Source organism: Falco punctatus, assembly GCF_963210335.1.
Source record: "Falco punctatus genome assembly, chromosome: 8".
NCBI lineage: Eukaryota > Metazoa > Chordata > Aves > Falconiformes > Falconidae > Falco > Falco punctatus.
In genome coordinates this window covers 14,138,779-14,153,047 of record NC_137588.1, presented here as the reverse complement: position 1 = coordinate 14,153,047, position 14,269 = coordinate 14,138,779, and the positions used below count along the sequence as shown (strand labels likewise).

General features: G+C 54.3%; 2 protein-coding genes across 2 annotated transcripts in view; both read right to left on the bottom strand.

Annotated features, from left to right (window-relative positions):
- The window catches only part of PLEKHM3 (pleckstrin homology domain containing M3), a 134,089-nt gene that overhangs the window by 4,873 nt on the left and 114,947 nt on the right, over positions 1-14,269 (bottom strand). The window contains exon 10 of the transcript XR_013930162.1: positions 6,663-6,845. The gene's annotated coding sequence lies outside the window, so the exon portion shown is untranslated. The remainder of the gene's footprint in view (positions 1-6,662; positions 6,846-14,269) is intronic.
- On the bottom strand, positions 2,339-4,665 carry FZD5 (frizzled class receptor 5). Its single transcript, XM_080400191.1, has one exon. It carries the CDS (start codon positions 4,529-4,531, stop codon positions 2,801-2,803), a length of 1,731 nt encoding a protein of 576 aa, XP_080256317.1. The 5' UTR covers positions 4,532-4,665; the 3' UTR covers positions 2,339-2,800.

The window sequence follows — 14,269 nt, the reverse complement described above, 5'->3', positions numbered from 1 at the left end:
TTTTTGTCCTCATAAATAACTAATCTTGATACTTCTCTTTGAATAAAATTTCTTCAGCTTTTCACAAAATATAGTACAGTTATTTAAACAATGTTGAACAGCATCAGTAACGGAAGAGGCAAAACCCAACATGTAAATTGGCTACAGCATACAGGGCACCCAGCAACGGCGCCTTCCCCCTCCTGCCACCTGTTGCTGAGAAGCCAGGCTCAAACACGTTGATTGTATTAGCCTACCGTTAGATCAAAGCTGAAAACGCTCTTGCATTTTTCAATAGGCAATGATTTGTAGCTAATCTTGGATATTTTTTTTTTTTTTACAAAAAAAAAAAAAAAAAAAAGGCTTTACACAGTCAGTTGCACTTTGGAAAAAACAAAAACAACAAAACACCACCTTTGACATGGTTTTGTTCATTGTATTGCATGATGTGTGCTTAGCTGTATCTACAAAAGGCACTATAGAAAGAGAGGAGTCCAGCAAGGCATAGATCGGGCAGGCTGGAGTTATTTAACACCCCGGATCATAACCCAAGACTGCCCGCAGCATCTCTGCACCTGACCTGCCCCGCTGCCGAGAACACACCTGTCCCAAACCCATATCAAAGGTCACTACGGCTTCTGTATGTACAACCCGGCCTATAATACAACTATTCACAGTTTGTAACACAACACGGTGCAATTCTGTCCACAATGAAGTACAGCAAACACGCCAGAGGGAGGGAGCGAGCGCTCTGTCGCAAGAGTGCTGGTCCGTGCGGCTGGGCAGCCCCTGCCGAGCCCTCATCCCCTGCACTGCTGCTCTGCCCGGAACCCCCCAGACACTCATGTGGTACCTTGGGAGTAGCTTTATCAGTACATGTGCCTCTCGAGCATTGCCCCGCTTCCCTGGATTCGGTTTTAAAACGAGGTGGAAACCTTCTTGACTGAAGTGGTCCAAGGGTGTTGAGAACAACCTGGGATCCTTGCAGTCCAGTGGGAGCAAAGCCAGCAGCTGTTCTCCAGCGCTTGAGCAGCTGGGTCACGGTGCCACACTTGAAGGCAGGCAAAAAAAATGACTCGAGTAATGGCTGGGTGGATCACCACTTAGGGCAGGGGAAAGGGGGAAAAAAAAAAAAACAAAACAAAAAAACCCAAAAAACCAAAACCAAGCTCGGGTGCTTTCACAAGCCACCTCTCGCCACCCTGTGCCACAGCCGGAGCCCCTTGCCCTTGCTGCGTTAAATGAAGTTGACAACAGCCACCCCCCTTCTCAGCATCATTCTACTTATTGAAACCCAGCTGTCACCACCGCTTAATGCCAGGCACCGGTTCTGTCGGCACACTGCTGCTGTCTGACACGGGGAAGGGAAAAGGCTTGGGAAGCTGGAGGAAAGGCAGTACGAGCGTTCTGCTAAGTTTTCCTAAATTAACTGCTTACTCTCAAATCCTGCAAATCCCACACTGTCTCCGACAGAGGCACAGCTTTGAAAAAAGCAGCAAGAAGTGTTGAAGCTGGATAGCTGGAATATCCAGCCACTCCCCAGGAGAGACAGACTGCTGCCTGGCACAGAACCACCGCCCCCCCATGCCCACACTACCTGCTGCAGTTGTGCAACCACCCTTTTAGCACTGGTTGTGCCACGCTGTGCCGCAGCCAGCAGGCTGGCAGGCAGTGCCGGGGCTGCCCATCTCACCCCAGGTAACCTGCACGGCGCAAGGCAGACGTAAGCAGCTCACCAGGCTGCAGAGGCAAGAGGTGCAGAGCAGCATTGACCCGTTCCCAGCGCTGTCACTGCTACTGCCAGGGGTGCCCAGGGCTCCTTGTGAACCCCACACTGGGACAGCAGCCCTGTCACCCGCGCAGCCCCCAGGCTCTCCGGGGTGGGCAGTGGAGCAGCTGCCCATGCACAGCAGTGGGCCAGACCCAGGTGTCAGCACCGCAGAACTGAGCCCCACCAGCACCGGCCTCTGGTCAGCCCCGAGCCCCCTGCCCGGGGAGAGCAGCACGTGCTGCCCAGGGGAGAGGGGACCTCTGGGGTTACCTAGTCCCCGCCTGTGCTGAGGACAGCTGGGACCCTCTCCCTGCCTGCCTCGAGGGCTGGGTGGCCATTCCCCTCTGCAGCCCCTTCCTCCCGCACCGCCGCTGCCCACGAAGCCCCTGGCCCACGCAGCTCCCTCCCCGCGGCTCAGCGGGCTGCCATCCAAGTGGGGCCAGCAGCAGCGTCACATCTGGGGGCCCCCTGCCCTGTCCCCCGCAACACGTAGCTGTGCCCAGGGGCTCAGGTGCAGCACGGCAGGGAGGCGGCCCCAGCTGCCAGCTCTCCCCAGCTCCCTCGCACCCAGTGGGCTCCAGCAAGTGGCTCGGTGGCAGTGCCAGAGTACTAGCCGGGATTGGGGGCCACCACCCACCCTACCTGCTGCAGCTCTCCCCTTTACCCTGGCACCAGCAGAACCTGCCCAGAGGCTCATCGTAGGACACAAATCAGAGCTCATAGGCTACCTGCCACCCGACTGGCCTGCAGGCAGCAGCACCCTAGGACCCCAAACAGGGTGTGGGACCCCAAATGGAGCACACACAGTATTGCCAGGCTCCAGGCGTCCCTGTCTCTCTGCTCCCACATTGTTGGCAGCACCTCTCCCTGCCCTGCCTGGGGCTGTGGCCGCTCCATACCCCAATGGGCACACATGCTCAGTCCCGGGCAGCACCACCACAGTGGGGCTGAGGATGCTGGGGGTGGCCCAGCTGCCACCCCCTCTTCTGTGGCCCAGGGTCTTTGCAACCCTCTCCTCCCTGTGGCTGGGGTCACCGAGGCTCCCTCCGGTCACACATGGGACAGCGGGACCTGCTTGTGGTAGGAGGCCATGCTGGGCAGCACCGTCCTGCCCGCCAGTGCCGGGCTGGTCTCGCCATACATGGAGGCACCCGCAGGCTTCCTGGCCCGGCAGCAGCGGGCTGTGAAGCGCCTCCAGGACTCAAGTGTCTTGCCAGACCAGATCCAGACGCCAGAGGTGATGCCCACCACAAGGCACATGAAGTACTTGAGCATGAAGACAGCATAGTCAGGCTTGGGGCGGTGGGGGTCCCCCGGGCAGGAGCAGTTCTGTGCCTGCTCCCACGCCTCCCGGTTGTGCTGCTCGTAGATGTAGCAGGCGATGACGATTGTGGCAGGCACGGTGTAGAGCACGGTGAAGATGCCAATACGGATCATCAGCTTCTCCAGCTTGTCGGTCTTGGTGCCACCCTGCTTGATCACACTGCGGATGCGAAAGAGCGAGATGAAGCCGGCCAGCAGGAAGAGGCTGCCGGTGAAGAGGTAAACCACCAGTGGTGCCAGCACAAAGCCCCGCAGGTTCTCCAGGCTCTGGTTGCCCACATAGCAGACCCCGGCCACTGGGTCACCGTCCACGGAGCTGAGCGCCAGTACAGCGATGGATTTGGCACTGGGGATAAGCCAAGCGGCCAGGTGGAAGTACTGCGCGTAGCTAGCAATGGCCTCGTTGCCCCACTTCATGCCGGCTGCCAGGAACCAGGTGAGGGACAGGATGACCCACCAGATAGAGCTGGCCATGCCAAAGAAGTAGAGGAGAAGGAAAACCACCGTGCAGAGAGCCGGGCCCGTGGTCTCATAGTGGATGTGGTGGTGCTCTGGGTTGCAAGCCACGTTGGCGTGCCCTGCCACCAGCCGCACAATGTAGCCCACGGAGACGAAGAGGTAGCAAGCAGAGAGAAAGATGATGGGGCGCTCAGGGTACTTGAAGCGCTCCATGTCGATGAGGAAGGTGGCGACGGTGGTGGAGGTGGAGATGAAGCAGAGGATGGACCAGAGACCGATCCAGAAGGTGGCGAAGGTCTTCTCGTCCTGGGTGAAGTAGGGCTGGTAGCAGGGGATGGCGCAGTTGGGTACCTGCCCAGTCCGGACACGGTTGTACAGCGGATGGGACTCCTTGGAGATGGGGATAAGGGGCGCTTTGCACTTGCAAGTCCGGCCGCAGTCCAGCCCGGAGGGGCGCTGCCCATCGAGCGGCGTCAGGTTTTTGGCTGCGTCCCTGGCAGGGCGTGTGGGCTTCCCAAAGAAAGGCGGCAGGGTGGTGGCTTCCGTGCGGTTGTAACCCATGCAGAGCACCTCGGTGTCCCCCAGCACCGGCAGGCTGTCGCAGCTCATCCTCTCGGGCCAGGCGAAGCCGTACTGCTGCATGATGGGCGAGCAGCCCGCCTTGGCCCGCTCGCAGACAGAGCGGCACGGGGGCAGCGGCTTGGTGTAGTCGGGCAGGCAGATGGGGGTGTACATGCTGCAGAGGAAGAAGCGCAGGTCCGGGGAGCACTGGATCTCCACCAGCGGCCAGAACTGGTGCACCTCCAGCCCGGCCTCATCCTGCGTGTCGTGGTTGAACTGGTTGGGCATGTAGGTGAGGTTGTAGCCGATGCCCTTGCACATCGGCACCGTGATCTCCTGGCACACCAGCGCCTTGGAAGCGGCGCGCCCCGCCGCCGGCAGCCCCAGCAGCAGCGGCAGCCCCAGCAGCAGCGGCACCGGCAGCCCCCGGCCGCCCATCGCCGCCGCGCGTCCTACCGCTGCCGCATGCCCCGGGCGCCCGCCGCCACCGCCGCCGCGCCGGGAGCGGGGCCCCGCCGGGACCGGGACCGCCGCCGCCGCCGCCGCCACCTGCGCTCTGGGGCGGGCGGGCGCTCTCCCGCCGCGCCGCGCCCGCGCCCCGCCCCCGGCCCGCCCCCCGCCTGCGCCCCGCCCTCATCCCCGCCCCCGCCGGGGCTCCCCGCGGCCGTCCCTCGGCCGAGCCAGGCGGCGCCCCGCCTGCCGGGGGCGGCTCCGGCCCGGCGAGAAGGGACGGCGGCGCCGAACCGCGGCCCACGCCGTGCTTGCCCTCGGCCCCTCGGCGGCGGCGGGAACAGCAGAGCGGGACAGGGCGGCCGCCGCTTCGCACCCCTCCTCCCCAGGCCCCCCGCGGGACGCAACGGCGTGCGGGGCAAAGGGGGCGACCCTGGGGCGGGCAGGGTTCCCGCCCCGCGGCCGCCCTGCTCCGGCAGCCAGGCCCCGGCCCCGGCACAGGGGTGGCGGCAGCACCTCCCGCCGCTGCCAGCTCCGCGGCCGCCGGGCAGGGCGGCGCTCCCGGCCAACTGAGCCTCCGCGGGAGGGGCCCCGGCAGGCCCGCCCGCCGCCCCCTCTCCCCCGCCGGGCGCGGCGCGAACGAGCGAGGCCGGTGCTTGCCCGGGGCCGCGGTCCCGTCCCAGCGCCCCGGAGCGGGCGGGTCCGGTCGCGGCTGCGCTCGGCCGCCCGGGCTCGGCAGCGCGGACCTGAGCGCCCAGCCCGGGTGGCGCCCGGGGTGCGGCGAGGACCTGGGGCCAGGCCCGCTGCGGCGGCGCTCTCGCTCCGGCCCGGGAGGCAGGCGGCTCCCCAGCCCTGCGCCGCCCGGGGCGCGGGTGGAAGGGCGGCCAGGGCCGCGGCACTCGCCTCCAGCACCGGCCCGACTAGCCAAGGCGCAGCCGCGGCCCGGTCGCTCCGCGGCCTGGCGCTGGCGAGCGCCTGTGCCCAGCACCTCACACACCCGAACTGCCCCTCGCCGCACCCGCGGCCCTTGGGGCAACGACCCAAAGCACGACCCGTAGCACGGCTTGGCTCCCGCCTTGCCCTCGCCCGCTGCCCTGCGGCTCCTGTGCTGCGGGCAGCGTGCCCCGCGGCCACATGCACCCTAAGGCCAGAGACCACCCCAAATCCTATGTGCCTGCAAGTGCCCCCGGCCAGGCGCACATGCTATCTGGTACTGCCAGCTCTGACACTGAACAACTTTCTAGAAAACAGGCAAAGAAACAAAAGCTTAACTCTCTATACCTCTTTGCTTTATGCAAGGTTTGCCTGTAATAAAGCCATACAGAAGAGAATTACAAAGTCACATGTTCCTTTGGAACACAGTGGTGTATCCCTGTAGCAGGAGTCATAACTTTTAATTCTGCCCAACAATGAGCTTCTGTGAACTAGCAGCCCAGCAGAAAGCAATCACAGACAGTTTCATTACGGCTTTCAGTTGATTATCCAAATTATAGCTGAGAGCAGAGGGCAGCCTTTTTATTATCATCATTGCTGTACAATTAGAAAATGCTGATGAAGCTCCACAAGACTAGAAATTCTCCTTTTTTGCTGGCATTTTTCATTTTTATAAGCATTCCCTTGGGCAATATCTTGGTTTGATTCAACACACAACAGAGAACCGGTACATAGGTGGGAAGGGAGAAGATAAGGGGAAAATGGGGCAGCTCTTCATTTCAGTTAACCTACCAACTCCCATAGTCTGGTTCAGGTTTCACCACTCCTCCAGATGTATCTAATTCTTAGAGCCTGGCTGTAAATAATGCTGTATTTGCTACACTGGGGACACATAAAATCCAATTAAGAGCCAGGTAGACATCTGTTGGCTTGCTCTGTGCTTCTGTTTCCTTTTTGTTTTTTATGAATATGTAGCAGAGCAACCAGAACAGCTTGTTATTCATCTCTACAGTACAGTATGAGAGTACAGTGCTTTATGTGCATCCAGCACTATTAGTGACAGAAGCTGTGCCTGCACAAAACCTACCATGCCAAACCCTGGAGAAAAAAGAGAAAGTGTTTCCCACCCCTAAGAACTTGCTATTGTTGTTAAAAAACTCTACAAATTATTAGGAAATCATTTTACCTTTAATCCATATGCAGAGGTGTTCGTAAAGCTCCACCATGGCAGACAGATCTGCTTAGCAACCCAACCAGTCCCTGCCGGTGGCTCCATCCCAGAAGAGACAGGCAGGTGTTGACAATTTATGTGTCCTCATGGACATAACTTCCACCTGTTGAGGCATTTTCAGCTGGGATGCTGCAGTTCCTGGTAGAAGAATAAAGTAACAACGTGGTAAATATTTCTGTATTTGGTTCTGTCACTGCTTTATTGTCAGCCTGTACTGTTTACCTGGAAAAATTGCCTTTGTGAAGGATACTGTGACTTTTAAAAGACTTTAGAAAAGGACTAAGTGAGCTTCCTTTGTAAAGACTAGCTGTTGCCCTTGCCCTTGTTAGACTATTCAGCAGACTTTTGCAAAGAGCTTTTCAGCCCAGGCTCTGGGCAGGGACAAAGCCGGGGGAGTACTGATCTCGCTCTTGGCTTTGCCTGTACCAAAGCAGGGCAGGAACCTCCTGCCCCTCTTGTTGTAGGACCAGCACGCCATCCCTGGCCCTCGACCCTTCTTACTTCCAGCGGCAAATCCTGGCTTTGTCTGCACCACTGACAAAGTGTCTGGCTCCCAGGAAGGGAGCGGTGGGGGCCCAGCACAGGTGACAGTGGGCTCCTGGTGCTGGTGGGCAGCCTGCCAGTCACCAGCTGGAGGCTGTGCTAGCTCAGGCTCTGCTCAAATTAGCAGTGACCCCTGATTACAAACAGTTTGACTGAGGGGGTGCTGGGGACCACAAAGTGGTTTGCAGCAGCACAAAACTGGCAAGGCTGTGCGTTACTGCCTGCCGTGGTTGCAGAGACGGACTGCTGTCATGCTCGCTATCACGATGCGGCCCCCAGGCAGCTCCAGCACAGCAGACCCCCGTGTACTGGTATAAAAAGGAGACTGATGTTTCCCTTACGCACTGGACATGGCTGCATGCTGCACCAGGACGGGCGTGCTGTCCGCCTCCACCTGTGCCAAGCATTTGCCTTCCCACCCAAAAGCTGCAAGGCTGCAGGCTGCCAGCACCGCACACCTGTGCACCAAGACTGATGGTGGTAACTGGACCTGGAGGAAGGCTCTGAAGTAAGAGACCAAGGTCCTTGCTGCCCCGCAGGCAGAAAAGACCCAGCAGGTAGGGAGACTGGGGGGGAGGGGCTCTGAGCCCTCTGCCAGCAGGCAGAGCAGAATGACAACCACTGCCAGCACGTGCAGAAGGGACCCTGGCACCTGAATCCTACCGAAGTGAAACTGCAGCAGGGGGAAACATTTTCTCATGTGCCCAAATGATTTAAAAGCAGTGGGCTGGGGACAGGAATTCCAATTTAAATCAGTTGAATGCTTTTTACCATGGATGCCTTGTTGAAATTCTCTTGAAAATCCTAACCTACATCAATACTGTTTGCTTTTACATAGACCTGTACAATTACGCACCTTGACCCATCACAGGAAAATAAAACCATGCCAAACCGTAGTTATCTTCAAAAACCTACATGGAACTAGACGGCTTCTGAGTGAATTAATGCAAAACACGATTTCTAACAGTGCCAGAGCCTTCAGCAATACTTGACACAAGCACCACAGTTTGTAAACTGCTACCAGATGTTCAGGTAAGTAAGACTAAAGTAAAACCAGAAAGAGCGGCTGCATTTGAAACTCATCTTCCCAGACCCACCAATAATTACTTAACAATATCTGTACATACAAATGAACGTAAAATCTACATAATTAGTTTGCATTAGTCTCCCCAGGCACTGGGATCCCTTCTGTGAGGCACAGTTGGTACTCTGAAGGGGTGCTCCTGTCCCAAGGTGCCACCACTGCAGCACGCAGAAGGCAGAAGCAGGGTCAGGGCCCCAGTTCAAAGGCACAGGAGGGTCGGCGGGCGTGAGGAAGGGTCCTGCCATGCCACAGCCTGGCCATCAGCACCACAGCTGCAGCTGACCGTTAAATCTTGCTGTGATTCACAAAATGCTGAGATGAGGAGGTAGCAGTGAACTTCAATTTGACTTTGTTGGGGGGCATAGTGCAGCCTGAAACTTTTCAGATATGCAGTTTTTGAAACACATCATGTCGTGCTTTTTACTTTTTTTTTTTTTTTTTTTTACACATAGGCCCTTGGCAAAAAACGACCAGTCCCCATAGTTAAGTTGACATGATAAATTAGTATGGCCCTGGCAAAGCCCTCACTCTTCATTGGGCAAATACTTATTTATGGACTTTCAAGTTGTGGCTTATGTAACAACAGGGTGAGTGACTTTTCAAAAACCTCCGCCATGTATTGACCTGATAGAGCCTAATGGGTCCTTCAGAGCAATTAGGATTTATTCTGTTAGCGTCTATTGTGTATAGAGACCATTTTCAAAACGTGTTATTTGCCCAGAAGGTAGTAATGACTGTTTAAATACACAGTTAGATTGCTTCTGAAATGCTTGCTGCTCTATACATTGCAAAGAATTTACTCCCAAGTATTTTTCAGAGTTAAATACTTTGCTCCACTGGGATTTCCAAGCAGGGTGATTATGCCACACATGCATTTGTATGCTTACAGCTGTAAGTGAACTGAGCTCTCAGGAAAGCTGCCAAATGATCAACCTTGAAGCATGAAATCTGAGGTATTTTCATGACCAAGGGGCCAGTGCTTGCCACGCCAGTGGTCTGAGCACTCAGGCCATTTCCCAGCTGAGAGAGCAGGGCATTTCCCATGAACCATCCAAGTTTTGCCTTGTCTGAACTGAATGTCCAGCAAAGGTGACCTTAACAGCCATGAAGCTGTGGTTTCCACCATAAACCCTCCATGTGCATGTGAGGTGGGACCATCACCTCTTCCCTGTAGCCTGACCCCTGGCCAGGCTCCTCAGCAGGCACGAAGGAGCACAGCTGCACTGCCTGGCCAAGATCAGTGCTGGCTCACACCAGCTTTGACTCTGACCACGTGAATAAAACAAACCCCCAACTCATACATGGGAGCTATCAAATGTCTCTATGAAATAATAATAATATAGACTAATTACTGCATATCTTCAGACCAGTGCTGTTCTGATCAGTGCCATCTCTTAACAGGAATTTCCCTTTCCTGCCCTCTCCTTAGCTGTAAGACACCTTCAGGGTAAAACTACTCCAAGCAGTTCAGCTTTGGCACAATGCTTTCCCTGCCCTGCCTCAGGTCACAACCTTTGGAAGCTTGTTTCTATTTGCTTGGTTTACACCAACATTAAAATAATATCCATTACAGCTGCAGTCCTTTATTTCTGGGGACAAAAGCACTAAGCCATTTCCTAATGCAGCAAAGGGAGAGACAGGTTAGAGGAGCCTCTGGCTGAAAACATAGCAAATACTTTGGAGTTAGAAGGCAAGTTTGTAACCGCCAATGGGCAAGATCCCCTGGAGAAAACACGCCGGCAGCCTGGATGGAAGCTGGCTGAAACTTGCGATTTCTGTTTTGTGGAAAATCCCAACATTAAAACCCAATGTACAACAAACCAGTTTGTGCCAAACAGGGTGAGCTGCCCGTACTTCTGAGAAGTTCTGCAGCATCAGGAAAAGCTAGGAGATTTCCTGTCACAACATGAAGTCCTAGAAGCCCCCTGCCTGGGAATGCTGTGGGAGCACAGGATGGGGGAGGTCCTGGGGTGCCAGGAGCTTGCTGGGAAATTGGGCAGAATTCAGCCAGGAAACAGCCCAGTGAGCACTTGTCCCTTAGATCCTGCCTGGCTTTCAGAGAGAATTGGTCAGTCAATAGAAATGTTCCCAAGAAACTTGCTGTCTGCTAAATCCACACCTTACAAAGAATGGCTATTGGGATGAACACCTGCGGTTATGGCTGCTCTCTCCTGGCCTTCTGCTGTCGGTATGAACATCTGTGGATATGGCTGGTCTCTCCTGGGCTTAATATTCTGTCACTTGGTGAAAAACATATGATAACAACTGTTGCTGTTAGGAGTGACTTCAGTCTGCATTCAGAATAGTTCAAGTTCAGTCTCACCTTTTCTGAAAATATGAGGTTTCATACAGTCAAAATAGGTTTCAAAGGCATAAACCACTTTGCATTTCTTCACTAACCTCTCAAGATGCTGTGATCAAAATTTTCCAGATGCAGCAATTCTGGACCTCTTGAGAAAATCTTAAGAGATCTTTATTTCCAGACATTGCTACAGACCCTCCTTTATAACACGCCACATTGCCCACTCAAGATCAGAGGCAATCAAAAATCACACATTTGCAAGTTTTATCCTGTATGCATACTCATCTGCAGTACTACACGTGTTTTCCTGAACCAGTACGTACCCAGGCCTTTCAGGAGACACCTCCTGAAACAACATCCCCTCCCTGACCTTTCAGGCATTCTTGCTAAGACCAGGCACTTCAGATTCTCCATATCTGCTTCTGACATCCTTGAAGTGCTTGACACAGGGCTGGAGGAATATTTGGAGCTAAGCCTTATTGAGTCATGTCATTCCCATTAAATGAACCAAATTATGTTGAAGTACAGATTTAAATCCCTGCCTTATCAACATTTATTGGACACAAGTAAAAAGGGACAGAAACAGATGAAAAGGCAATTAGCACTAGCTGGAACTATACAAGTTTTGATTACTTCCTTCTGCGAGTCATTCAGGGGGTAACGTAATACACAGGTCAAAGTGATTTTGGAAAGGATGTCGCTAACAACGTTCACATTTAGGCATTAGTTAGATGTGAAAAATTAATACATGCAAGTGACCCACAGAGCTCAATCTTAAACAGCAACAGCTTTAGCAGGGACTAGTGTTACAGAACTGGAGCACATCAAGAGATTTGCTGGGCAAAAGAAGGAATCCATTCTCTAAATCCTGTAGCTCGCTACCATGTGCAGCACCATCAAGCACATGATGTTACCCTGCTTGGGATTCACCCTGGGGATGCAAGAAAGTGCTCCGAAGTATTTTCAATCCTTCCACAAGTGCTAGCACAGGGTTGTCAAAAGTCTTTGATGACCAGGTTGTGCAGTCCTCTTACAGGCTTTTTTTACCAAACTGACACAATCAAATAGATTTTATATAAGCAACAAGCTGACAAAAAAGGCAGCATAACTGCTGCAAAGATGGGGTTCACACAGGCCACCACCTTCCTTACGGCATGAAAATGGTGGAGTAGCTTGGTTCAGCTTTTTGCTTAGAGAAGTCTGTTCAGCTGCAGCAGAATTCACTCTGTATGTATTTCCCTTATGCTGATGAAATTAACCGTTCCACTATTTGGGACAAGGGAGCGGCTGAGCCCTTCTCCATGCCTCCCACAGGCTGGCACTGCCAGACCCCCAGCCGTTACTCTGTCACGAGGCAGGCAGGACCCCACTGGGTGCACTCGGAGAAACTGCTGTGCAAGCTTCCACCACGCGACATCATTATTTGCCTCTCACTGTGCTAGGTGCTGAATGTACCTGCCGTACAAAGAGCTCTTGGGCCCAGCAGCCAAGGAACCCCCAAAATGGGAGAAAGGACAGGCAACTCTCCATGCTTTTGCAGTTCTGTGACTCGCCCTTCTGGCCACACAGAGCTGGGAAATCAACCCTTCCCTCCTGAGCTGGAAAAAGACTATTCTGGCTCCTGCTGCAGATGCTGCTCTCTGTTTCCGTTCCACTAGAGCACATAAGGCTGACAACCCCCGGCACTACGCTGCAGGGATGCGATGCTGCGCGGCCGTCACTCAGGGCCAGACTGATTGTCCCGGGGACAAAATCTGTTGCTGGTAGAGGGGCTGTCTGGAGGGGCACGGGGCCGACCCCTTACCTGGGCCAGCCAGGCTGCATCCCGACAGGACTAAACATTCCTCTTTGGGGGAGGAAGGGAGAGGGCAAGGTGAGAACAGAGCGTAATCCTTTCAGCTGAGGCTCTGCCAGGGATGTTGCTAATTAGTAGAGAGAGGATGTGTTGTGGCTGGTGAGAGACAGACACGTTCTGTGTTGTGAGACAGCGCCTTCAACTAGCTCTATCTGTGAGACACGTACGCCGTGAGCTCCCTGATGGTGTTTGCATTGTGGGAGCTGTCCCAGCAACGCCAGCCGAGCCCTTGATGCCCGCTGTGCTGCCCTCAGCCTCGTGTGAAACCCGTGATGGGATTCTGGACAGACCAAAAGTCTTGGTTGTGAATCTTATTGTCGCTGTTCTAATACAATCAAATGTATTTTATATAGATATACAGAGCAGCTGTGGCTTCCAGGTGGTGGAAAAAGACTGGTACTGGAGCAGCAACTGCATTTCCTAAGCTTGCCCGTGTATCTTAGAGGAACTCTCTGCTGCACCTGTAGCTAACAGAGGAAATGAGAAGGTATTTTCAGTCTCTAGCAGAAGAGAGACGGTGGTTCAGAAACGTATGTGTGTGTGTGCACGCGCGTGTATCGCTTTCATGTTTGCAAACGTTTCCAGCAGAGACTACTAAATTTGATCAGTTGGTGTCTGGTCTGATTTGTACTGAGCTGAATCCACAAGAGCCCAGTCTAAGTTTGTGGCGTTCTGTGTGGTTGTGCTTGAGATCAGCACCTGTTCCAGCACCCCTGCATCCAAGGATAGCTGAAATGCACATCCATTAGCTGAGAAGAGCCAGCAAACTAACCACCAGGCCCTGCAGCTTTCTTCCACAGATTTTAATTAGATTCCCTGACAACGTAAAAGGAATGATTCATAATTTTGTGTCTCTGTGTACTTTCCATTTGGGCTAAGACGCCCTGAATTTCTCCTCATTACTTAAGCACATTTATGTGACGTCAAACCTGCCTTATGGACCTTTTAACGTGGCATATTCCTGAGACACAGCTAACTCTGCTGGGCACAGGAGCTCCTTACTAAACCTAGTACGAGCAGTTCAGGAGCTGAGCTGAGCCTGATAACAGCAACAAGCTGATCTCTACAGAAGTAGAGATTAAATGTACTCTGCTGCACACTCATGCAACTACCCGAGACAAGCCCCAGCGGTGCTGGGCCAAAATGTGCTTTAAGAAACTCTGTACGTACCAATGAAGGCCTTAGCATGACTGACAGCTGGCACAGAAATGAGGGCAAAGGGGTGGATGCAAGCGCTCTTCGCGCTGTGCAGTCTTTCGTGGAGAAGCGAGGGCAAGGTTTGGTCTTCAGCCTGAGCAGATTCTTCACAGCTTCTAATCTGACAAAGCTGCTATCAGGCTTCTCCCTAAATAGATCATAAAAACCTGTACAGTTGATTGTTTTATGAGCAAAGAGGGGAACAACGGAAGCAGAAGGGAACCACAGCAGTGACCCCCAAGGCTCTGCCGGGGGAAGAGGGACAGGCCATGGGCAAACGCAGCCCAGCCGCGAGGCATGCCGTGCCGGGCTGCCAAAAGGGATCGGGCTGCTTTACAGGTCCTTGGCACAGGTACAGTGCTGGCCCCAAAACCATACCCCTGTGCCCTGCTCTGGCTGCAAAGTACCTCCTGTAATCGGCTACAAGCTTTAGAGAATGAAATCCAATTTACCTGCCACAAAAAGAGCTAGATGAGGCCTCCCCGGAGAGTGGTGGGTAGCGGAGGGCTGCTAATTCCCACCCCGGAGCTGCTCCCCTCCCGGCCAGAGACGGAGGGAAGGGGGAAGGGGCAGCGGTGGCA